Below are 25,369 nucleotides of genomic sequence, written 5' to 3' on the forward strand. Positions count from 1 at the left end.
ACCTTGGCTGGGGAGCCAGGCCCAGCAAATCAGAATGAGCTTTTTCCCACAAAAGGGCTTTATTACAGACAGAAATACTCCTCTGTTTCGTCAGCTGTCTGGGTGGATCGTCTCAGGCAATCCCCAACAGGTGAAGAAGCCGGATGTGGAGGTCCTGGGCTGGCGGGCTTACAAGTGGTCTGCAGTTGTGAGGCCGGTTGGACGTACTGCCAAATTCTCTAAAACGGCTTATGGAAGAGAAATGAACATTCAATTCTCAGCAACAGCTCTGGTGGACATTCCTGCAGTCAGTATGCCAATTGCACGCTCCCTCAAAACTTGAGACATATTTTTTTACTTTCTTAAAACTTATTAAAGCATTGTTGGTTAAGGGCTTGTAAGTAAACGTTTCACTGTAAGGTCTACACGTCTTGGCATTGTGTTGTGTGACAAAACTGCATATTTTAGAGTGGCCTTTTAGGTGCACCTGTGTAATGATAATGTTGTTTAATCAGCTTCTTGGTATGCCACACCTTTCAGGTGGATGGGTTATCTTGGCAAAGGAGAAATGCTCACTAACAGCAATGTAAACAAATGTGTGTACAAAACAAAACCTTTTTGTGCATATGGAAAATTTAAGGTATCTTTTATTTCAGCTCATGAAACATGGGACCAACACTTTACATGTTGCGTTTATATTTTGGTTGAATATTGTTTACGCACTAGACAGGAAACAGCACCGCGCTGCCCTTCATATTGATCTGTCGAAAGCATTCGATACAGTTGATCATGCACTCCTGCTACGGATGCTATCTGAAATTGGTTTAGACCAAGCAGGCCTGCTCACAGTGCTTGAACGGTTGTTCTCAGAGCACCATTGGAAATGAGACCCTGGTCTCAATGAGTTCCCCTGGTGTTAATAAAGGTTAATAAATACATTTAATATATTCAACCATGTCTTCTCACAAATGGTTTATAAAATGTCATTTTTATTAATGTTACATAGATGTTCCATAGGCAATTACACATTTTCACAAAGGTTTGGGGACTACAATCAATGGTTAGCAAAAACACTAAAGTGATCCGAATCTCTAAAGACAATCACTGGACAAACCGAACACCCTCTAACATGTGCACAAACCTGCAATGAAAAGTACGAAGCAAAAACAAATGGGATTTTGTGTATGCAATATTGATTCCCATTCCAGTGTACATTGAAAAATGGGCATGCATTACTTATTTTGTCATTTCACTATTTATTTGTATTTTTTTTTGTCTTCATAAAAGTGTCACCTTTTTACTGTCAGACATGCTAAAAGAGTAACAAATGGTCACCTCAATGTTGAATAATATAATAACTAGAAAGGAGTGTTGTGACCGTCGAAAAGGGAGAGACTTTGTAACAAGAGCCCATGTATAGCACATGCTCCGCTGACAGTCTGCATCCCAAATAGCATGTATATAGTGCACTACGTTTGTCCAGAGCCCTAGGTGCCATGTCAAAAGTAGCGCACTAATATAGGTAATAGGGACGCAACCACTGGCTGGACAACCACAGCAGCTTCATACAATACAGGTGGCAGGAGTGTTCAAGTTACCATACAATTTGCATCCCAAATAGCACCCTATTTCCTTCATAGTGCACTACTTTTGACGAGGGCTCTGGTCAAAAGTAGTGCATAATAAAAGGGAATAGGTTGCCATTTGGGACAGAACCAACATGACAGGTTGGCTTACATGGTCCAGCAGGTGCTGGCAGATGCAACTACCTTGCACCCTTTTTGGAAGACCAAACCGTGGAGGCACGCCAGAATAGCTGTAAAATTTGGGTCAGCTTGACATGTCTTTTCCTCCCCACCATATGCCCAGGCTGCTCCATGCTCGCCGTTTGCAAATGGTCTTTCATAACGTACTAAATAGATCTTTCTGGACACACACATATATTTATTTGAACAGTGAAGCAAAACATTTAATTTGTCTCTTCACTCCAGCAATATGGACTTGAAATCAAATGTTTTGGATTGGAAATCAAATATTTCATACTAGGCGACAGTACAAAATGTCACCTTTTAATTTGCCTTTTTTATTAAACTATGCAAATCAGTTAAGAACAAATTCTTATTTACAGTGACGGCCTACCCCGGGCCAAACCCTAATGACGCTGGGCCAATTGTGCTTCGCCCTATGGGACTCCCAATCGGCCGGTGGTGATACAGCCTGGAATCGAACCAGTGTCTGTAGTGACGCCTCTAGCACTGAGATGCAGTGCCTTAGACTGCTGCGCCACTCGGGCGGTCTATTTGAGGGTATTTTCACTGTTTAGAAATGAAAGCACATTATGCATCTAGTCCCCCCCATTGTAAGGTGTCATAAGTATTTAGACAAATTCACTTAGTGTATTAAATGTAGTCAAAGGTTTAGTATTTGGGCCCATATTCCCAGCACGCAAGGACAACATCGATCTTGGGACTACAAATTGGTTGGATGCAATTGCAGTTTGTTTGTTTGCTTCAGATTATGTTGTGCCCAATAGAAATGGTAAATAATGTATTGCGTAATTTTGTAGTCACTTTTATTGGAAGTAAGAATAGAATGTGTCTGAACACGTCTACAATAATGTGGAAGATACCACGATTACGGATAATCATGAATAATGATGAGTGAGAAAGTTACAGATGCATAAATATCATACCCAAAAGAAAATCCTAACCTCCACTGTTATTGGTAATGGTGAAATTTTTAGAATGTTTTGGGGGTACGATCTTTGACCCTCTAACTTTCATCATTATTAACAATTCATTCATGATTATCCGTAATCATGATAGCATAACGTAGAAGTGTTCAGAAACATATTCTATTCTTATTTACAATAAAAGTGACCACAAAACAACAACACATTATTTACCATTAATTTCTATTGGGCACAAAATTACCAGAAACAACCAAAACGAATTGCCAAAAAAAAGGAAAGTCTGTACTGTTGTCTCATAAAACATTTGATCTCAAATCCAAAATGCTAGAGTACAGAGACAAATTAAAAGCTTTAGCATCACTGTCCAAATAAATACAGGAGTGTACATAGACATACATCCTGTATTGTCATGTTGAACAGACAGTTAATGTTAAAGTGAAGCGAATACTTTTCCACAGCAGAAACTGCACGTCAGGAAGGCCGGGACAAACACAAACTCAGGAATGGCAATATTATTTACTTTAAATTAATTTAGTTTTTATTCATACCGAAAAGTCGTGGTGAAAACAAAAATTATGTCAAATTTGCCATACACTGACAGCTCCTTGGTAACGAAAGGCGCTCATTACTAGAATCATTTCAAGTGGAACAATGCGGAATGAAGTGTAAAATATTTTTGGGGGTCTTTCTCTTTTTTCTTGGCAAGGAAGGACAGGGAGCATCTCAGTTCTCTCCTTCCTCTCCAGTCTCTGGCTCATCTGCTGCATTATCAGACGTCCATAGCTGAAACACACAAGACAAAAAAAACATTAACAATGCACCGGCCAGAAGCATTTCAGAAGTCACTATCTAAAAATGGACACACTCACTGTATTGTAAGTCACTTTGGATAAAAGTAAAGCTAAAATGGTATATTATACATGTGCTCCACTTAGGTCAAATCATTTCAAACCCCTATATCCTAGCTAATCATTCACAAATGGCACTGCCTCCTGCTTGAGATTAAAACACTAAACTAAGACGCGCACACACTAGAGGGGGTTGCAGTCGGTGCCTGTGTGGGTGAATGTCTGTAGGTGGGATGTGTCCACTCATGTCGCTCGGTGGAGGGTGGGCAGATGTGCTGCAGGAGTGTCCAATCCCGTGGCGCCGTGGAGGGAGGCAGGAGGGTACTTACTGTGAGGTTGTCCCTAAGCAGCTGCATGATGAGGGTGCTGTCTTTGTACGAGTCTTCGCTCAGCGTGTCGAGCTCAGCGATGGCGTCATCAAAGGCCTACGAGCACACGCACAAATAATCAAACGGTTGATATATGCATATGAACAAGGAGATGAAAGGTGGAGAGAGAGAGAGGGCATATAATACAGCTCTGTCCCTGTATAGTGCGCACCCACATAATGGCACCCTATTCCTTATATGGTGCACTTCTTTTGACCAGAGCCATATGGGTCCCGGTCAAAAGAAAGCACCGTATAGGGAATAGGGTGCAGAGTGAGACGCCGCCAGTGTGGGCTTCTGTGTTGTGTCATTATCCCGACCTGTTTGGCCAGTGAGCAGGCCTTCTCTGGGGAGTTGAGGATCTCGTAGAAGAAGACAGAGAAGTTGAGGGCCAGGCCCAGGCGGATGGGGTGGGTGGGCTGCATCTCCTTCTTGCTGATGTCAAACGCCTCCTGGTACGAGTCTTGAGAGTTGGATATCGTCTCTGCGGGAGAGGAGGGGGGGTAAGAAGGAATAAATAAAAGATAGAGAATGTTTTTAAGAGTCGGAGCTCTATGTCCCAAATGGCACCTTATTCCTTATATAGCGCACTACATTTCAGGCCCCTAGGCTCAAAAGTAGTACACTTCATAGGGATAAAGGCGCTATTTGGGACAAACCGATTGTCTCGGTTTCATTTCACAACCTTTGTAAAAATGTGACTTTGGTCAGGAAGTCCTGTGTCTCCAGGCATCCATCACTGATCCAGACGGAGTCACTTTCCTTTCCCTGCTCTGGCCTGACCAATGTTCTGACCATTGTCAGCCTATCTGAAAGTGTTTCTGAGAGCTTTGCCTATATGAGATAATGGACTTATAAATATCCTTTGCTGAGCACCGAAGCTACAAATAGTGCCGTGGCATTAAGAATAACAAAGTACCGGGGGGGCTCTAAGGCACTGCATTGCATGCAGTAGTGCTAGAGGCGTTACTATGGTCCCGGGTTCATATCCCGAGCTGTGCCACAACCAGCCGTGGTTGGGAGTCCCATAGGACGGCGCACAATTGGCCCAGCGTCGTCCGGGTTAGGGGAGGGTTTGGCCAGTGGGGTTTTACTTGGCTCGTCGCGCTCTAGCGACTCCTTGTGGGGGGCCGGGTGCCTGCGGGCTGACCTCGGATGCCAGTTGAAAGGTGTTTCCGCCGACACATTGGTGCAGCTGGCTTCCGGGTTAAGCTGGCGGGTGTTAAGAGCGGTTAGCCAGGTCATGTGTCGGCGGACGCATGATTCAACCTTCGCCTCTCCCGAGCCCGTTGGGGAGTTGCAGCGATGAGACGAGATCGCCAAAAAATTGGGGAGAAAAAGGGGGTAAAAATCGAAAAATATATGTATAAAAAGAATAACAAAGTACCAAATAATCCCCTGATATGATCCATGTGGACCTAATTGCAGAGCGCCTGAAGCGGCTGCCAAAATAAGCCAGCGAGTGTTATGCTACTAACTGATTAGACCTAGGCCTACATTTCAACTGTTCATTTGTAGCTGGTGCCAGACAGACACATCCTCCCTTTCCCCGTTTCAACCCCGTCCATCTTCAATTGGGGCAGGAGGGAGGGACGAGACCCCCAGGAAGGGAACATTCATACACCCATCTCCACGTTCAGAGCCCAAACTAACTCAGCCTGCAATAAATCAACAAACTTGAATCCTAAAAGCTAGAGGTCTGGATGGCGCTCAAACACACAGAATGTATTTACATCTTTTTTTTCTTCCAGAGGGTGATGCATGCTTGAGTAAACGCTTGTTAAATACCTTCGAGCTCTATAATGATTTGAGGGGAAACAGGAAAACAAAACCAGATGCCTTATCAACACATACTGTCTGACAACAAAACAATATCAACAAACAAAAAGATAACTGATGAGCATTCCAAATGGCACCCGGTTCATTTCCCTTCTAGTACACCATGGTTGACCAGGGTCCAGGGCTTTGGTCAAAATTTGTGCACTAAAGAGAATAGGGTTCCATTTGAGACACAGCGCTGCTGTCCTCCCTGGTACACTGTCTGCTCTACAACATAACCATCATTTCATTTCATGGCCAGACCATAACCTCATAAGCCCCTGTAATCCTTTCTACTACAATGCAGTTTATGATTGAGTCTCTTATCCACTGTAAACTCCTGGCTCCAGATAAAAGGAGGGACAGGGAGACCAGTGGGAGCTAGGGCTGGGAATTGACACGGACCTCACGAGACGCTATTATCACGATACTTAGGTGTCGATAAGATATGCATTGCGATTCTCACGTTTCTATATGTATTGCGAATTGATACGGCGGTTTGATGTTCCAAACATATTGCTCACTACATGTCCGCTACAGAGGGAGAAGAGAAAACTAGTTTTGATCAGTCAGGGAAAATAAGTGCTGAAAACATGTTGGTCACTATTTAAAAAGAAGATGGAGAACAAGCTGTTGGGCTCCCAAGTGGCGCAGCGGTCTAAGGCACTGCATCTCAGTGCTAGAGGCGCCAGACCCTGGTTCGATTCCAGGCTGTATCACAACTGGCTATGATTATGAGTCCCATAGGGTGACGCACAATTGGCCCAGTGTCGTCTGGGTTAGGGTTTGGCCGGGGTACGCCTTCATTGTAAATAAGAATTTGTTCTTAACTGGCTTGCCTAGTTAAATAAAAAAAATACCAGAGTTTTGGTGCAGGTACTGCAAACTAGCGCTAGCTAACACTACCTACACTAGCCAAAAATAAATAAATAAAAATGTTCACAAATTGAAACTTGGAGTCAAATATCGATATAATATCCAGAAATAAAATTGCAATATGTAACTATCAACCCCCCCCCCCCCCCTCCTCCTCCTCCTGAGAGGACTGCACTACTTTTGACCAGGGCCCTTAGAGAATAGGGTGCCATTTAGGACATGGTCCATGTTCAAAAGTAGTAACATATATGGGGAATAGGGTGCCATTTGGTACGTAGACGGCGACTGATCAGTCCAGAGGACCAGTACTTACCCTTCTTGTCATCTGCGGAGGCCACCTCAGCCAGGTATCTGTAGTAGTCTCCCTTCATCTTCAAATAGAACACTTTGCTCTCCGCATTAGGAGCATTTTCAATCAAATATTTGCTCAGCAGCCCCTGAGGGAAAAAACCGACAGGAGGAGAGTTAATATTAATGTGAAGAACTATTTGAGACGCATTTCTGCGTCTCAAATAGCACCCCATTCCTTACATAGTACACTTGGGCCCTGGTAAAAATGTGTGCACTATATAGGGTGCCATTTGGGACACGTCCCAACTCATTTTGTACACAGACAGGATTCCAAGACAGGCCACAGTTCAATAATTAAAATTGGAGGGAGAAAATAATTGGAAGAAATGCTTAGAAGTTGTAACTTCAAGTAAAAAAAGTATATTTTTCATTAAATGTGACCTGCTTTGAAGAGGAGAAAGAAAATACTGTGGCATCCAGAGGGGGAGTGCTTCTTCAGCAACAGAAAATATCATTTACAAAAAGGGAAAAAATAAATGTGATGGGCTCCTTCCTTTGGCCAGTGGTGCAGGATGACTCGGGTTAAACAAAACCTTGGACATGATCTTTTGGAGTTAAATTCTCGCAAACACACCAAAACACTCTGCATGGTTATCGCGCACATAAAACATTGAATGAGTCTCAAACGGCACCCGATTCCCAGAATTGGTCGAAATTAGCGCACTATATAGGGTGCAATTTGGGACAAACCCCTATCAATTATTGTAGCTGCACTTGGTTGACTTATCCGTTGCCTCAGATTGTGCGTTACTCCCACAAACAGGTTGTGGTTGGCATTTACATGCACATAACACTGGTACGAAAGAATGAGCACTCCACAACCAGCTTCCTGTGTAAACCGAACAATCGTCCACTTCCTCTTAATAAGGGCACGCTGCTTGCAGCAGTAGACAGAGTCCTACCTAGAGACCACGTGCGTTAGGTAGCCTGGTCCCACATACGTTTGTGCTCGTCTACTCCACAAGTGTTATTGTCGAGTCAATCGTGTTTGGCATGGCAAATGAGTGACGGGTGGTTGGCACGACAGCACAAACTGGCACGAGACTACATGCGAGACTACACTACGTGTGGTAAGCAGTCATCCGCTCCCTGCATCTGCGGCGGTCAGTACTACAGCACGGTGAGGCCAATGTTCAGCCCCAAGGAGGGAGGCAGGAAGGAATTACAAATGACATCATTTGTGTTTCGTCTGTGTAGCGGGCCGAACCCAGAAAACACAGTGAAAGATGCGTAGGAGGCAGAGAGATAACCCGGTGAAAGGCTCGAGTGAAGGTGATACCAACTACAGGCTGCAGTTAATGCTGGCTCTCTAATACCTGATTATCAGCTCGGCGTGGGTGTGACGAGAATCTGACAGCCTGGGTGAGACGCCCGGTGACAGCACTGACGCACAGGCCACTACACTTGCCAGAGCACAGCACTGACGTACAGGCAGGGCTGTCACGGTGACCGTACTACAACCACACCGGCAGTCACGAGTCATGACCGCAGTCAAATTCCACGTGACTGCTGAGTCATGGAAACTAGGCTTCTCCAAAACGGCGCTCTACCTGGCTGGCATTAAACGAACCGGGGGAAAAGCGTCCTCCATTCGCTATTCAAGTGCATACAGATGTCTTTTATCCCCACTGCCCCGGTTCCGACAGGTGCACGATCAATCACAACTCATTTCACACATTATTTAGTATATGTAAAGACAAGATAATATTGAGAATAGTCTGATGGGTGAGAATATCATCACTTGATGCCCAGAGTGTGCAGTCTAAGGCAAGAAAACGGCACCTTCATTTTTTTGCAACTTTTTCCAATAATAGTCACATGCTTTAAGTAGCCTAGCCCATAGGCCTATATGTTTTGTATAATAACTGAAGTGGCCAAATACATACATACACACACACACAAAAGTAATAAAATCAAGCACACAGCCATGCAATCTCCATTGTCGAACATTGGCGGTAGAATGGCCTTACCGAAGACCTCTGACTTTCAACGTGGCACTGTCATAGGACGCCACCTTTCCAACAAGTCCGTTTGTAAAATTTCTGCCCTGCTAGAGCTGCCCCGGTCAACTGTAAGTGCTGTTATTGTGAAGTGGAAACGTCTAGGATCAACAACGGCTCAGCCGTGAAGTGGTAGACCACACAAGGTGACCGCTGAGTGCTGAAGCTCATAAAAATTAAAAAAGAGAAAAAAAATCAAAATCGCCTCTCCTCAGTTGCAACACTCACTACGGAGTTCCAAACTGCCTCTGGAAGCAACGTCAGCACAATAACTTCTTGTCAGGAGCTTCATGAAATGGGTTTCCATGGCCGAGGAGCCACAAACAAGCCTAAGACCATGCGCAATGCCAAGCGTTGGCTGGAGTGGTGTAAAGCTCGCCGCCATTGGACTCTGGAGCAGTGGAAACGCATCGTCTGGAGTGATGAATCACGCGTCACCATCTGTCAGCCCAAAGGACAAATATAAAATATATTTAGATTTGATTAACACTTTTTTGGTTACTACATGATTCCATTTGTGTTATTTCATAGTTTTGACATATTCACTAGTATTCTACAATGTAGAAAATCGAAAAATCTAAAATAGCCCTGGAATGAGTAGGTGAATCCAAACTTCTGACTGGTACTGTATATTAGTAGGCAATATGTAAAGACCAGATTAAATTGAGAATATTCTGATAGGTGAGAATATTATCAAGTGCTTTTAAAAATTGTGAATGAGAGACTGATGAAGTGTGTGCAGACTGCGCAAGAGAGAGCAGAGTGCATGCCTTTCATGCAACTTTTTCATCAGTCACATGATGCAGGCCATTTTTGTATTTTTCTAATACATTTGAAGGTTTGTATCACAACTAGTTGCAAAATAACTCTAAATTAAGGAGAACCTGTTTCAAATGATCACTTAACCACTCAACACAGAATAGCCACACGTGCGCACTCCCCCAGAAATTGTTAGGGAAAAATATCCTTTCCATTTTATTCAGTTATCTTCAATTGTATTATTTTTACTATAAACAGTTGAAGTCGGAAGATTATACACCATAGCCAAATACATTTAAACTCAGTTTTTCATAATTCCTGACATTTAATCCTAGTAAAAATTCCCTGTTTTAGGTCAGTTAGGATCATCACTTTATTTTAAGAATGTGAAATGTCAGAAAAACAGGAGAGAATGATTTATTTCAGCTTTTATTTCTTTCATCACATTCCCAGTGGGTCAGAAGTTTACATACACTCAATTAGTATTTGGTAGCATTGCCTTTAAAATTGTTTAACGTTTGTCAAACGTTTCAGGTAGCCTTCCGCAAGCTTCCCATAATAAGTTGGGTGAATTTTGGCCCATTCCTCCTGACAGAGCTGGTGTAACAGTCAGGTTTCTAGGCCTCCTTGCTCGCACATGCTTTTTCAGTTCCGCCCACAAATGTTCTATAGGATTGAGGTCAGGGCTTTATGATGGCAATACCTTTGGGTTGTCCTTAAGCCATTTTGCCACAACTTTGGAAGTATGCTTGGGGTCATTGTCCATTTGGAAAACCCATTTGTGACCAAGCTTTAACTTCCTGACTGATGTCTTGAGAAGTTGCTTCAATATATCCACATAATTTTCCTCGTGCTTCACGGTTGGAATGGTGTTCTTCGGCTTGCAAGCTTCCCCCTTTTTCCTCCAAACATAACGATGGTCATTATGGCCAAACAGTTCCTATTTTGTTTCATCAGACCAGAGGACACTTCCCCAAAAAGTACAATCTTTAGTCTGGCTTTTTTTATGGCGGTTTTGGAGCAGTGGCTTCTTCCTTGCTGAGCGGCCTTTCAGGTTATGTCGATATAGGACTTGTTTTACTGTGGATATAGAAACTTTTGTACCTGTTTCCTCCAGCATCTTCACAAGGTCCTTTGCTGTTTTTCTGGGATTTATTTGCACCTTTCGTACCAAAGTATGTTCATCTCTAGGAGACAGAACCCGTCTCCTTCCTGAGCGGTATGACGGCTGCGTGGTCCCATGGTGTTTATACTTGCATACTATTGTTTGTACAGATGAATGTGGTACCTTCAGGCATTTGGAAGGCATCCTTGCTCCCAAGGATGAACCAGACTTGTGGAGGTCTACATTTTTTTTTCCAGATTTCTTTTGATTTTCCCATGATGTCAAGCAAAGAGGCACTGAGTTTGAAGGTAGGCCTTGAAATACATCCACAGGTACACCTCCAATTGACTCAAATTATGTCAATTAGCCTATCAGAAGCTTCTAAAGCCATTACATCATTTTCTGGAATTTTACAAGCTGTTTGAAAGGCACAGTCAACTTAGTGTATGTAAACTTCTGACCCACTGGAATTGTGATACAATGAAGTGAAATAATCTGTCTGTAAACAATTGTTGGAAAAATTACTTGTGTCATGCACAAAGATGTCCTAACCGACTTGCCAAAACTATAGTTTGTTAACAAGAAATTTGTGGAGTGGTTGAAAAATGAGTTTTAACGACTCCAACCTAAGTGTATGTCTAAGTGTATGTCTTAGGTTGTAGTTGCCCCGCAGTACTGACGTACAGGCGACTACAGCTGCCCCGCAGTACTGACGTACAGGCGACTACAGCTGCCCCGCAGTACTGACGTACAGGCGACTACAGCTGCCCCGCAGTACTGACGTACAGGCGACTACAGCTGCCCCGCAGTACTGACGTACAGGCGACTACAGCTGCCCCGCAGTACTGACGTACAGGCGACTACAGCTGCCCCGCAGTACTGACGTACAGGCGACTACAGCTGCCCCGCAGTACTGACGTACAGGCGACTACAGCTGCCCCGCAGTACTGACGTACAGGTAAAGTGTTTTATTGTCACATAGACCAGACAGATCTTTCACCTCGTCAGCTCGGATATTTGAACCAGCGATCTTTCAGTTACTGGCCCAATGCTTTAACCACTAGGCTACCTGCCACCCACCCTCACTACAACTACCCTACCAACTGTTCACAGTGAGTGTCCCATGACACCATACTACCGCTGTAGATATGCACAGAAAAGAGGGGAGATACTTTGGGATTTTGGGAATGAGGCCCTTTGTCAGAGTCAGATTAACTCGTGGATATCTTGCAGTTGGAAGGAAGCTGCTAACTAGCGGTAGCGCAATTGCTAGCGCTAGTTAGCCACTTCCTTCAAATGGCACACAGAGACATACAAATGCTCTTCATGAGTTCATCCGACTCTGGGAAGTAGATAGAGGGCCTCATTTCCAAAATCCCGAAGTATCCGTTTAACTGTACAGCTTAAACTGCTGCTTGTTCTGTGAAGTCACTTGCTCACACATGCACACACTTAAGCCACGCAGCAAACCCAGGAAATGGGCTGAACCGGCTGCCATTTCCTCCGAGTGAAATCGTCACCACAAACATCCTTAGCGAAGCACTCCTCCATCCTCAGCAGCCACAGCGCTGAACGTGTGTGTGTGTGTGTGTTAAGTAGCAGGTCAGTGAAGCAGAAGTCCTTCTCCTCAAAGGCTCATGGCGTGATTCAGCACCTCTAACTGAACATTTTACAAGGCAAAATAAAAATCTCATAAATCAGGCCTGACAGTTAGAGTGGAGAGCTCACTTAGACTCCTCAAGTGAGCATGCTGGGTTTTAATTTGATTTAACGAGGCAAGTCGGTTAAGATCAAATTCTTATTTACAATGACGGCCTACAACGGCCAAACCCTATGGCCTCCCAATTACGGCCGGTTGTGATACAGCCTGGAATCAAACCAGGGTGTCTGTAGTGACGCCTCTACCACTGAGATGCAGTGCCTTAGACCGCTGCGCCACTTGTTCAAGACTTATTGAATTATACACCAATTCTATCCTCCAATTTCTCTGCTGCCATCCTCTCTATGGCAGTGTCCCAAATGACACCCCATTTCCTATATAGTGCACTACTTTTGACCGGGGCCCATAGGACTCAAAAATAGAGCACACCTTAGGGAATAGGGGGCCATTTGGAACGTAGACTATTTCTTCCAGTTTGATCTTATCCCTGGAGGGAGGGTGGGAATCGGGACAGAATAAATATTTTCTCTTCCTATCATCACCAGCAACCCTCACAGACAAAGAGGGGAGGAATTTGTACACCTCCCTACCGCCTCCCGGCAAACATGTGCTCAGACATTCAGCACGTCCCAAATGGCACCCTCTATTATAGCACACGACTTTTGACCAGTGCCCTATGGGTGGTGCACTACCACGGGAATAGGGTGCCATTTGGGACACAGCCATTCAAACAGAGCGCCGGGCACGGTCACGTCGTCAACACTCAGCCAACGTTGACTTTCACCCTAGACCACAAGTGTTAGTCAGTGACCTCCCTATGCACCTGGACAACCAAGCAGCAGGAGCAGTCCAGCTACATTTGAAAACGGGCATCTGACCACAGCAGATGGCATATCCCCGTTAATCATGGTGACGAGAGCAAATGAACAGTATTACTAGCACAGGAAAAAAAAAAAAAGCTACCAGCGGCCATTTTATTTGGACTTATTTAACCCATTGAGCATAACACAGCACAAGAAGCAGCATATTACACGGTCAAACATTGGTCAAGTCAGTATCCTTACGGGTTTGTGAGCAGCTTACCGTAGGTTACACAAATCCAGCCTGGTCCCAGATCTGTCTGTGCTCTTGCCAACGCCATGCGTGTGGGTAAAGAGATCATTGGGATCGCAGAACGTGGGGGATAGAAGAGCGCCGTCATTGGCACACAGCCAACAAATATACCAAAATGGATATTCGCCAAATCCGTCATGATTTCTGTGCTCCAACAGGCCCGCGGGGTGGTTAATAAAATCAAATTTGGATATATTTGGCTGTTCTCACTGTATAATATTTAGAAGTTGTCCTTTTCAGGTTTAGAAAAAAAAAATAACATAAATGCTAACTCCCGTTGGTATAAGCTGGTAGCGAAGCTAGCATATAGAAATCAGTGGTGGTAGCTGAAGCCGTTTTTAAGTGTGGGCGAATGCAGGCGATTGGTGACGATGACATGAACATGTATTGGGGTTGACATCATTTTGAGGGTTCCTGAGCGGCGCAGCGGGATCACAACCGGCCGTGATCAGAAGTCCCGTAGGGAGGCGCACAATTAGCTCAGCGCCGTCCGGGTTAGGGGAGGGTATGGCCGGGGTAGGCCGACATTGTAAAATAAGAATTTGTTCTTAACTGACTTGTCTAGTATCTATACAAGCATTATACTCAAGATTTGTACCCCGACAGTGTGAAATAGACAAACAATTGCTAGATGTAGGCTAATTTGACAGGCGGCGGCGAGGAGATTCTCAATCTATCTCCCACAGGGGGGGGGGGGGGGGGGCATGGGTGGCGTTGTCATTGTTTTGGTCAAATTCCATTGACATCTTCACCAAACACGGAATGACAATGAGTTGACGTGACAGCACAGACAGGCAATACAAAATCACCTACTGTACCCAAAGTGTGATAACTTGACCAGACACAAACATCACTGTCCCTGCGTGTACCCACTACCTAGAATATGTAATGACATACATACTTATTATGTAATAGGAGGCTGGAGCCATGAAGGCACTAGCCCAGAGGGGTCCTGTGTAGAGCAGGGCACTAACAGATGGCCAGTGCAGAATTAGAGCACACAGATGCTGCTCAGCCAGTGTGCGAACTAGCTCAGCCATGAGCCTGCCACACCAAAGCACTAGGCTACATCCTCAATGAACATCCGTGTCTGTCAGGGTTACACCTTCCTATACACACAGGACAGGAAGTGACACGGCAGGGTGATGCGGTGTTCTTATATAAACAGAATATCTTTGGTTCTTTATTTGACAGGTATAGCTATAGAAGGGTGACATAAGATGAAAGGGTGGAGACTGGGATTGAACCCTGGTCTCCAGTGGGGAGGCGTGTACATGTGGCTTGTGCCGAGAGTATTGCCCACTTGACCTTGGCTCTGCACGCCATATAGAGTATACCAAACATGAAGAGCACCCCCGCCCCCCAGAACAGCCTCAATTCGTCAGGCATTCCACAGGGATGCTGGCCCATGTTGACTCCAATGCTTCCCACAGTTGTGTCAAGTTGGCTGGATGCCTTTTGGGTGGCGGACCATTCTTGATATACACGGGAAACTGTTGAGTGTGAAAAGCCCAGCAGTGTTGCAGTTCTTAACACAATACGGTATACCTGGCACCTACTACCATATCCCATTCAAAAGGCACTCTGAATGGCACACATTCCATGTCTCAATTGTCAAGGCTTAAAAATATTTATTTAACCCGTCTCGTCGCCTTCATCTACACTGATAGGAGATCATAGCTTCCTCCTGGATTCACCTGGTCAGTCTACGTCATAGAAAGAGCAGGTATTATAATGCTTTGTACACTCAGTGTATGTCGGTTAAGTTAAGGGCCCGTGTGGATGAGAGCTTGACTTGCTTCGATGACCAGCCTGACACCCCCATCACAGCTCAAAAGGGTGTAAAGACCAGGGCAGCGTTTCCCAACTCGTTTAACAGCACACATTTTTATTGTAGCCCCAGACAAACTCACCTAATTCAACTCTGAGGGTTTAATAAGTAAGTGACAAGTTGAATCAGCTGTGCTTGTCCAGGGCTACAACAAAAATGTGTGCTGTTGAGGGAAGTGGAGGACTGAGTTAGGAAACACTGGAATAGATGATGGCCCCGCCTGGATTACTGGTAATCCGCTTTAATCCACCAGGGTGCTAGATCTAAACCTGATCCACAAGAAATGGAATACAATACTGAGCTTACCTCCATCACTAAACACCTAGAATTAAGTGTGTACTGCACAATTGAGTATGGAGGACAACTGTACAGAGCAACATACAGTACCAATCAAACACACCTACTCATGTAAGGGTTTTTCTTTATTTTTACCATTTTCTACATTGTAGAATAATAGTGAAGACATCAAAACAATGAAATAAGACATATGGAATCATTTAGTAACCAAAAATATGTTAAACAAATCAAAATATATTTGAGATTTGAGATTCTTCAAAGTAGCCACCCTTTGCCTTGACAGCTTTGCACACTCTTGGCATTCTCTCAACCAACTTTAGGAGGAATACTTTTCCAACAGTCTTGAAGGAGTTCCCACATATGCTGAGCGCTTGTTCCCTGCTTTTCCTGCACACTGCGGTCCAACTCATTAAAAAGGAAAGAAATTCCACAAATTAACAAGGCACACCTTTTCTCAATAGGGGGTGCTGTTGGGACTTTGTAATAATTACGTTCCCAAATTAAACTGCCTCGTACTCAATTCTTGCTCGTACAATATGCATATTATTATTACTATTGGATAGAAAACACTCTAGTTTCTAAAACCGTTTGAATTATTTCTCTGAGTGAAACAGAACTCATTCTGCAGCACATTTCCTGTCAGGAAGTGAGATTTCTGAAATCGAGGTCCCTGTTCTGAGGTCAGTTTATAAGTCCCCATGCAAGCTATGGGGCTACATGCACTGCATACGCCTTCCTCTAGATGTCAGTAAGCGGTGAGAATTTGAATGGACTGGATTGCACAATCTGGGACACTATAAAGGCTCATGGAACGGAAGTACCGTACTTTTCAACGGGGCGCTTGGCGCAAGAGGGACATCACAATGGCGCCCTGAAAAGCTTTCGTTTTAGCAGTTCTGTATCTCCGGCTCCGATTTCATTTGATTTTTGTCTTAACTTCATAAGGTAGTTAATTTAAACCGACTTATAATAGTTTATATCAGTTTATTGCGAATTTCTGGGATTTCTTTGTCACGCGCTTTCACGAGTTGGACACCTCTCCAGTGGGTGGCTATCGTTAGCTGCTATTTCTACAGGAGAAGAGGACATCTTTCAACCAAAAGACGATTGTTCTGGAGAAAGGACACCTTGCCCAAGATTCTGATGGAAGCTCAGCAAATAGTAAGCAGTCTTTATGCTGTTAATTCGTATTTATGTTGACAAATGTCAAATAATAATTCCGCCATGAATTTCAGTGCGGTCTCGCTTTAGCGCACGCTGTATGTTGAAGTAACGTTCATTTTACAAATGTAACACAGCGATTGCATTAAGAACTAATTTGTCTTTCATTTGCTGTCCAACCTGTGTTTTTTTGTCAAGTTTTGGATTAGTTACTGATTAGAATAGGTGCCTCTCCAAAGATTTCTCCCGACATTTTCTGGGCAGCTTGGCAACTTTTCTCATTGTATAACCACGATTTGTGCCACTAAATATGCACATTTTCGAACAAACTCTATATGCATTGTGTAATATGATGTTATAGGACTGTCATCTGAAGAATTCTGAGAAGGTTAGTGAAAAAATTAATATATTTTGGTGGTTTATACGTTATCGCTATTTTTGCCTTGAATCAATGCTGGTGTGATGTTTACTACTGTGGTAAGCTAATATAACGCTATATTGTGTTTTCGTTGTAAAACACTTAGAAAATCTTAAATATTGGCTGGATTCACAAGATCTGTGTCTTTCATTGGCTGTACGCTGTGTATTTTTAAGAAATGTTTTATGATGAGTAATTAGGTAATACACGATGGTCTCTGTAGTTATTCTAGTTGCTTTGGTGAGAGTTGTGATGGTGGCTGCAATGGTAAACTATGATTTATACCTGAAATATGCACGTTTCTAACAAAACATATGCTATACAATAAATATGTTATCAGACTGTCATCTGAGGAAGTTGTTTCTTGGTTAGTGGCTATTTATATCTTTATTTGGTCGAAATTGTGATAGCTACCTATGCAGGAAAAAAATGGTGGACAAAAAAAAGTTGTCTTTTGCTATTGTGGTTAGCTAATAGATTTACATACTGTGTCTTCCCTGTAAAACATTTTAAAAATCAGAAATGATGGCTGGATTCACAAGATGTGTATCTTTCATCTGGTGTCTTGGACTTGTGATTTAATGATATTTAGATATTTAGATATTTTTTTACTGATGGGGGTGCTCCCGGATCCGGGTTTGGGAGGAACTAGAAGTTAATTGAAATGCATTCCAGGTGAATACCTCATGAAGCTGGTTGAGAGAATGCCAAGAGTGTGCAAAGCTGTCATCAAGGCCAAGGGTGGCTACTTTGAAGAATCTCAAATATATTTTGATATGTTTAACACTTTTTTGGTTACTACATGATTCCATATATGTTATTTCATAGTTGTGATGTCTTCACTATTATTCTCAAATGTAGAAAATAATAAAAATAAAGAAAAAACCCTGGAATGAGTAGGAGTGTCTAAACTGTTGACTGTTACTGTATGCTCAGGGCTAGTGTATCTCCCTTGCTATATGTCAAAGGTCTCAGACACAGCCTGTTGAACGAAGACACCGCACAAGTTCCCTTTCCGACAGGAAACCAACGAGTGTTAATGCCCACCCCCAACTGTCACTACAGAGACAGAGCACCAGACAGACTGCAATAAATGTGGCTTAAGTGGTGAGGTAGTCCATTTCCACATTATAGAACTCTTCCTCTGGGAGTGTTGAGGTTGTGCATTAGGTTGTTCCATAGTAGACTAGCCAAGCTTTTAGAACCAATCCTCCCCCTTTCCTTTGGGGCCCTGGATCTGCGTACCAAATGGTACCCTATTCTCTACATGGGGCTCTGTACAGAGGTAGTGCACTATCAGCCCTGGCCAAAAGAAGTGCCCTATATAGAGAATAGGGTGCCATTAGGGAAGCACACCACACTGTTCGGAGGGATAAACTGAAAAATACAGCTAAGCTTCGCACAAACATCTCTGCCCTATTTAAAGCATGAGGGTGACGCATATCTACAGAGGGTTATTGAGCTGGTTGACTAGTTAACCAGTACTATATATGGATGAAACGGTTACCGGTTTCACGATAAACCACAGTAAAATTCCCGACGATTAGTATTGCCTTTTCAATTATCATTAAAACCGATTACCACGGTTTGAAAAACTCACGGTAAATACTGTCCAGCATCAACCAAAGTTCAAATCAAATCAAAATTATTTGCCACATAGACTGTTGCTAACTAACCATGTGTGACGTAGGCGCAGCATGCAACGTGGGTTTTGTTTTGTGTGAAACATGGCGGAAGGCAGTGACAGCGCTCGGGAGATATTTCTGCCTTCTAAGAACACCAAATCTGAAGTGTGGTTGTATTTTGGGTTTTACAAGAGTGCTGAGTGAAACTTAAATCAAAGATGGTCACCCTGTCTGCAGAACATGCCCCCCCCAAAAAATTGCTGCGAAAGGGGGCAACACTTCAAATCTCTTAAGTCATCTTCGTGACCACCACCCACTACTTTATAGCGAATGCAAGGTAAGTTAACTTTTAGCTCAATGCATGATGCGGGGACTTCGGAATGGGGGAAAATGCCCGTACAGGCTCGGGAGAGACGAAGGTCGAAAGCCGAAACAAACCCAACCAAGCCGCACTGAATCTTGACACAATGCGCCTCCAACCCGGAAGCCAGTTGCACCAATGTGTCGGAGGAAACACCGTACACCTGGCGACCTGGTCAGTGTGCACTGCGCCCGGCCCGCCACAGGAGTCGCTGGTGCGCGATGAGACAAGGATATCCCTACCGGCCAAACCCTCCCTAACCCGGACGACGCTAGGCCAATTGTGCCTGAGCGCGAACCCAGAGTCTCTGGTGGCGCAGCTAGCGCTGCGATGCAGTGCCTTAGACCACTGCGCCACCCGGGAGGCCCATCACTGTCTTCTTAAGACTCATTTGTATTTATGTAAATTGTGCATGGGGTCATTGCAAATACGCAAATGCTACACAGAAGATAGACTGTGTGTGTGTATAATAATAAATTATAATGTAACACCAATAATAATAATAATAGTACTACATTTGCCATTCCCTTGTTTACAGAGTGGGCGTGCAGTAGGCAAACCCAGTGATGCTACTGGTCCCTCATCTACAGTTGTGACACAGACACTCCAGGAAGTATTTAAAAAGGCAGGCTGCTTATGCACCCACATCAAAAAATGCTCGAGACCTCACTGCAGCCCTTTCATATTACATTGCAAAGGAGATGATGCCATTTCAAATTGTTGAGAGGCCTGGCTTTCTGAGGCTGATGAAGGCTGCCGTGCCTCACTACAAATGTTATTTGTTCTTTGTTTTGATTATTTGATTTGCTTACTTAAGGTTGTGTTCATTAAAACCTGCACTATGGAAACTTACCTCTCGTGGCCACACGGTGCCATCTTTAAAATGTTAATGTTATTATTTTAATGTTTAAAACTTGGTGAAATTATTTCAGTGTGTCTCTCAGTACTTTTGGAACATTTCCAGCACATTTTAACAATACCGCGATAATACTGATAACAGGGATAATTCTGGCCACTATAATCGTGATATGAAATGTTCATACTGTTTCATCTCTAACACCATACACACAAGCTGAATACAGTGAGCCAATGGGAAGGTCATGCACTACTAATGCGAATCTCAGTCTTGTTTTACGCTTTAGGTGACTGTGTCAAGGATGCAGTTGACAGAGACACCATCCAGGGTGTTGCATGAGTCTTCTTCTACAACTGGGTCCTGGTCAGATAAAGCAGGGCTCCTGCTCTTTTCTTTCCATATCTACCCGTCGGATGGGGATGGGGGGGAGGGGTGGTGGTGGGAGGGGGCAGCTATGATTACACGAGTCAATCATAAAGAGTAGATCCTGCTGCAGTGGATAAACTGGCCACTCCGGGAACAGGCAGAATTAGAAGTAAATTAGCCCATAGTATCGGCACACCGTGGTGTTAAACCGGGTCTTTTAAAGTGGATGAACAATTAGGGGGCCGTGGCACCGGCACGTAATCTAAGAGATTACAGGTACCGTCTGTCACCATGGCCACACCCACTTAAACCCTGCAGGCAGGAGTAAGAATAAACTCTCCCATAGTGACGGTAGATAAGACATCAATGTAAACAGGTCAGGCAACTCCCAGCCAACACTAGGACTCTGTCTCAAATAGCACCCTATTGACTACTTTTTACCAAAGCCCCTATATGGGAGTGAATAGTGTGCCATTCGAGATGCAGCCACAGCCATTCTGTATAACAAAGAACTGAGGGACACCGAAGGCCAAAGGATCCACCACCATCTCATTGGGTCAGGGCACATGATCAGCCCAATGACAGCTCATGCTACAGTTGATCCGCGAAATAGTGTCACCGAGTCATTCAAAACAACATGGAGATCAAGGTGTGCGCTTAAAATTAGCTCAGTTGAACCGGAAATGTATAGAACATGTAAAAACCTTCCTGTACAAAAAAAAAGGGGGCCTTTGAATGAACAAAAGGGTAGGTCGGCAGGGGGCACACATTTTTAAAACATAGCGACAGGATTACGGCAGTGCTGTCACTTGCTAATATTATCTGTACCACAACTGCTTAGTATTATTGTAACGCGTCATCGTGTCTAGATGCTCCAACATCCCCACTGGAGGCCCAGTTCACATACTGCTGTTTAGCCTCATTTGATCTGGCATATCAAACTCAAGCAGCCAAGGCAACTAAACATCAGTCCAAGCAGAGCCCATTATTAGGAGGACATTGCCATGCCCTTTGACTCAGAACGTATGACTGTTCTGTTGACAACCCGTATAAAACTATTCAGTGAAATGTAAAAAGAGGAAGGGAAGACGTCCTGCCTGCCTTTACGACCTGTGCCCGCCCTGCAAACCATACAGTGCATTCGGAAAGTATTCACACCCCTTCACTTTTTCCACCGTGTGTTACGTTACAGCCTTATTCCAAAATGGAATCTTCAATCTACACACAATACCTGAAAATGACAAAGTGAAAACGGGTTTTTAGAAGACAGGATTTTGTCGAGGCACAGAATCTGGGGAAGGTTACGCAAAAAAGCTCCCAAAGAACACAGTGGCCTCCATCATTCTTAAATGGAAGAAGTTTGGAACCACTAAGACTCTTCCTAGAGCTGACCGCCCGGTCAAACTGACAGCTATCTCTACAGCCCTCCACCAATCAGGCCTTTATGGTAGAGTGGCCAGACTGAAGCCACTCCTCAGCAGGCACATGACAGCCCGCTTGGAGTTTGCCAAAAAGCACCCAAAGAAATCTCAGACCATGAAAACTATTTTCTCTGGTCTGATGAAACCAAGAATGGTCACATCTGGAGGAAACCAGGCACCGCGGCAGGGACTGGGAGACTAGTCAGGATCGAGGGAAAGATGAACGGAGCAAAGTAGAGATATCCTTGATGAAAACCTGCTCCAGAGCGCTCAGGAGCTCAGACTGGAAGTAGAACCTTCGCCCCAACAGGACAACAACCCTAAGAGCACAGCAAAGACAATGCAGGAGTGGCTTCGGGACAAGTCTCTGAATGTCCTTGAGTGGCCCAGCGAGAGCCCGAACTTGAAACCAATCGAACATCTCCGCAGAGTCCTGAAAATAGCTGTGCAGTGACGCTCCACATCCAACCTTACAGAGCTCGAGGGGATCTGCAGAGAAGAATGGGAGAAACGCCCCAAATACAGGTGTGCCAACCTTGTAGCGTCATACCCAAGAAGACTCAAGGCTGTAATCGCTGCCAAAGGTGCTTCAACAAAGTACAGAGTAAAGGGTCTGAATAATTGTAAAAAAAATAACTAAAAAACAGTTTTTACTTTGTCATTATGGGGTATTGTGTGTAGATTTATAAGGGGGAAAAAACAATGGAATCCATTTTAGAATAAGGCTGTAAAGTAACAATGTGGAAAGGGTCAAGGGGTCTGAATACTTTCCGAATGCACTGTATTGATTTGTGAGCAGCAGTGGAAAGGGGAGGTCATTCCACTGCACCACTGTGGCTCAGATAATCAATTGGTGCAGCCGTTCTGCATAGTTTCAGACAAACATCACGCCAATAGAAGCACTGCAATGTTGAAGTCCATGAATGAGGGGCAGCATTGCATTAGTGGAAACCAACACTGTTCTCAGGGCAGGTTTTAGCTAGATACTGTATATGTTTGAGTCGTGTCTGAGGAAATGTTTGCATTTTAACCTGCCACATTCATTTGCCTAACCTGCCACGTTAATTATTCTAACCTGTTACGAAAACTAGCTTCTGCTAGTCAAAACTGGCAGACCCAGACAGAGAACAGTCTTGGTTTCAACTAACGCAATACAGCAAATAAGGAATTTATAGGACTGCTCTATTTTGCACTACTAGAAAAGAGATTGTCATAAAGAAGGCAGACACAGTCAGTCAACCGAATCATCTCATCTCCAAAAAAAAAAAAAATGGATGACAGCTTCTTTCTCTCTCCTCAGCCTCACAGAAACAGTGAGAATTTGTTGGTGATTCTATCAAGAAGCTTTTTTTATACCACGATTGACCCCCACAAATGGTTTATTGTGGTCGTCACATACAGCCTGTCCTCAATTTCCAGCAGAGAAAGTGAACAGGGTAAATCAAATCTGGTTCTCGCAAAGCCATGCATGCCCACTCATTCCGGCTGACAGAAAAACATTAACTCACCAATACATCGTTGCAGATGTCTCGCAACTCGGTCTCCACCTTAGTCCGGTATTCCTTCACCATCTGAAGCTTCTTGTCGCTGCCCTCTGTCTTCTGCTCGATGGCGGAGATGACCCGCCATGCGGACCTCCGGGCCCCGACAACGTTCTTGTAGGCAACCGATAGAAGATTTCTCTCCTCACACGACAGCTCTGCCCCCTTCTCAGTTACCTCCTTCATGGACGAAGCCATGTCGTCGTAACGCTCAGCCTGCTCCGCCAGCTTGGCTTTCTGAATCAGCTCCGTTTTATCCATATTTATGTGTTATTTGATGTTCAAACTGTCGCTCGCAGATGCAAATAGAGTCCCAAGAGAGCGGAAGGAATGGGACAAAGATGTGGGGATAGATCGTGTAGATAGATCGTGTAGAACGATAGATATTTATAATCGTTGGACAGGTGAATGGAGGTACAGGTATGTTATCCAGACAGGGGCACCTGGGGAGGACAATTAGATGATTGTTTAGGATGGCCAATGCTTGCACACAACTTGTAGTGAATTAGTTGGTTGGTTAGTTCACCTTTTACAAAAACAAATACATGAAATAGTTGACTTGTTAATATAACATTAGCTAGCTGGGAAACAGTCCTGGCTTGACACACAGCTTTCACTCTCAGCGTCAAGCCAACCCACTGTCAACTCAATCATGGTCGTGAGCGACCCAGTTCGGTTAAATGACACTAGCCAGACAATACTATGTAACCTTCCCGCTTCCCCAATACTACAGTAACGTTAATACTTTTTAAAACGTATGATGCCAATTTGTTAGTTAACGATAGCCAACCATCTGCAACGGCGGCTAGCCAAGTAGATGTAGTCTGCTAACTAACGTTAGCTGGCTAAAGTAACATAACTACTCTTCTAACTAGCTAATGACGTTAGGCAGTTATAGTGTACTAGTAAAATTGTTGGACGGATATGTTGTAATTCACTTGACTTGTTCAAGAGTTTACTATATCCTAATGTTACAACTTATGCCATCTCGTTTACAAGAAAGTGTGGTGGTTTGCCCAATATCCAAATTTGATAGCCTAACAAACGAACGTTAGCTAGATGGCTGTCTGGCTGCATAAATAGCACGATACCGAATCATTTTTCTGAAGCAGTGGCAATCACACACCGTAAACTAACTAGCCATAGATAGACAGATTACATTTCCTTACAAGATTGGCACAATCGAACTTGATCTTAAATATAGTAACCAAGCTACACCTTAATTTCCAAGATATAAAGAAGAAGCAATATTTCCCAACCTTTAGTTCGCTAGGTTGTTCCGATCAGCCACTCCAAGTAGATACACTATGAGCTTCGGGCAGGCGAAAAAAATCTACGCCTTCAACCAAACACGGCCAAAGGGCGTGTCCAACTAAACAATAGCCCTATGAGAACCCGTCCTTGAATCGGAAATACCCGTCACAGTTCAAAACAAGAACTAATAGGACGATAGCGCGGGGAAAGAAGAAGGGCTTTTTGAGGCAACGGGGTTTCCTCCAATGGGCAAATTTGTTTTGCATGGCCCGGTGCGCCAGGTAAGCGGAGCTGGTATGTTTTCTACAATTCCATTGGATCTTTAGGAAACTCTCCACTGACGCGGGGCACCGGGCCATGCAAAACGAACTCAACCAATTAAAGCAAGAGAGGAGACGTCATCATTACCATGGAAATCCAACGCCCTCCCGTCACACCAATAGAGATCGCCAGTTTGTACACCTAAAACCCGGAAATAAGTTACCTCTGGTTCGTTCAGCCATCATTTATAGGGAAAGAATAGGGTTTTGGAATAAACGCCGAAAATAAGGTCTATGGTTAACACAGGTTTAGGAGATCATATACGTTTTCTTCTATGAGATAAAAATCAGTTAACGTGGCCTTTATGAATTATGAAGCCTTTATGTGATTTATGTGTTTTTTTATGAT

At 43.9% G+C, this 25,369-nt stretch overlaps 1 protein-coding gene across 1 annotated transcript; it reads right to left on the minus strand.

The window, feature by feature from the left end:
- Nucleotides 1-948: 948 nt before the first annotated feature.
- On the minus strand, nucleotides 949-24,919 carry ywhaqa (tyrosine 3-monooxygenase/tryptophan 5-monooxygenase activation protein, theta polypeptide a). Its single transcript, XM_055884483.1, has 6 exons — nucleotides 24,706-24,919; nucleotides 23,414-23,889; nucleotides 6,895-7,018; nucleotides 4,208-4,371; nucleotides 3,849-3,944; nucleotides 949-3,454 (listed from the first exon to the last, which is right to left on the minus strand). Exons 2-6 carry the CDS (start codon nucleotides 23,705-23,707, stop codon nucleotides 3,395-3,397), a joined length of 738 nt encoding a protein of 245 aa, XP_055740458.1. The 5' UTR covers nucleotides 23,708-23,889; nucleotides 24,706-24,919; the 3' UTR covers nucleotides 949-3,394.
- Between the last annotated feature and the right edge of the window lie 450 nt (nucleotides 24,920-25,369).

This window comes from Salvelinus fontinalis, chromosome 27, assembly GCF_029448725.1.
Source record: "Salvelinus fontinalis isolate EN_2023a chromosome 27, ASM2944872v1, whole genome shotgun sequence".
NCBI lineage: Eukaryota > Metazoa > Chordata > Actinopteri > Salmoniformes > Salmonidae > Salvelinus > Salvelinus fontinalis.

Excerpts from the sequence above, each read along its gene's own strand:
- ywhaqa (XM_055884483.1), bottom strand. The coding sequence starts at position 23,707 with ATGGATAAAACGGAGCTGATTCAGAAAGCCAAGCTGGCGGAGCAGGCT. Across the intron at positions 7,019-23,413 it reads ACATCTGCAACGATGTATTG|GGGCTGCTGAGCAAATATTT; the intron begins GTGAGTTAATGT and ends TTTTTCCCTCAG. Across the intron at positions 3,455-3,848 it reads TGCTTAGGGACAACCTCACA|CTATGGACGTCTGATAATGC; the intron begins GTAAGTACCCTC and ends TGTGTGTTTCAG.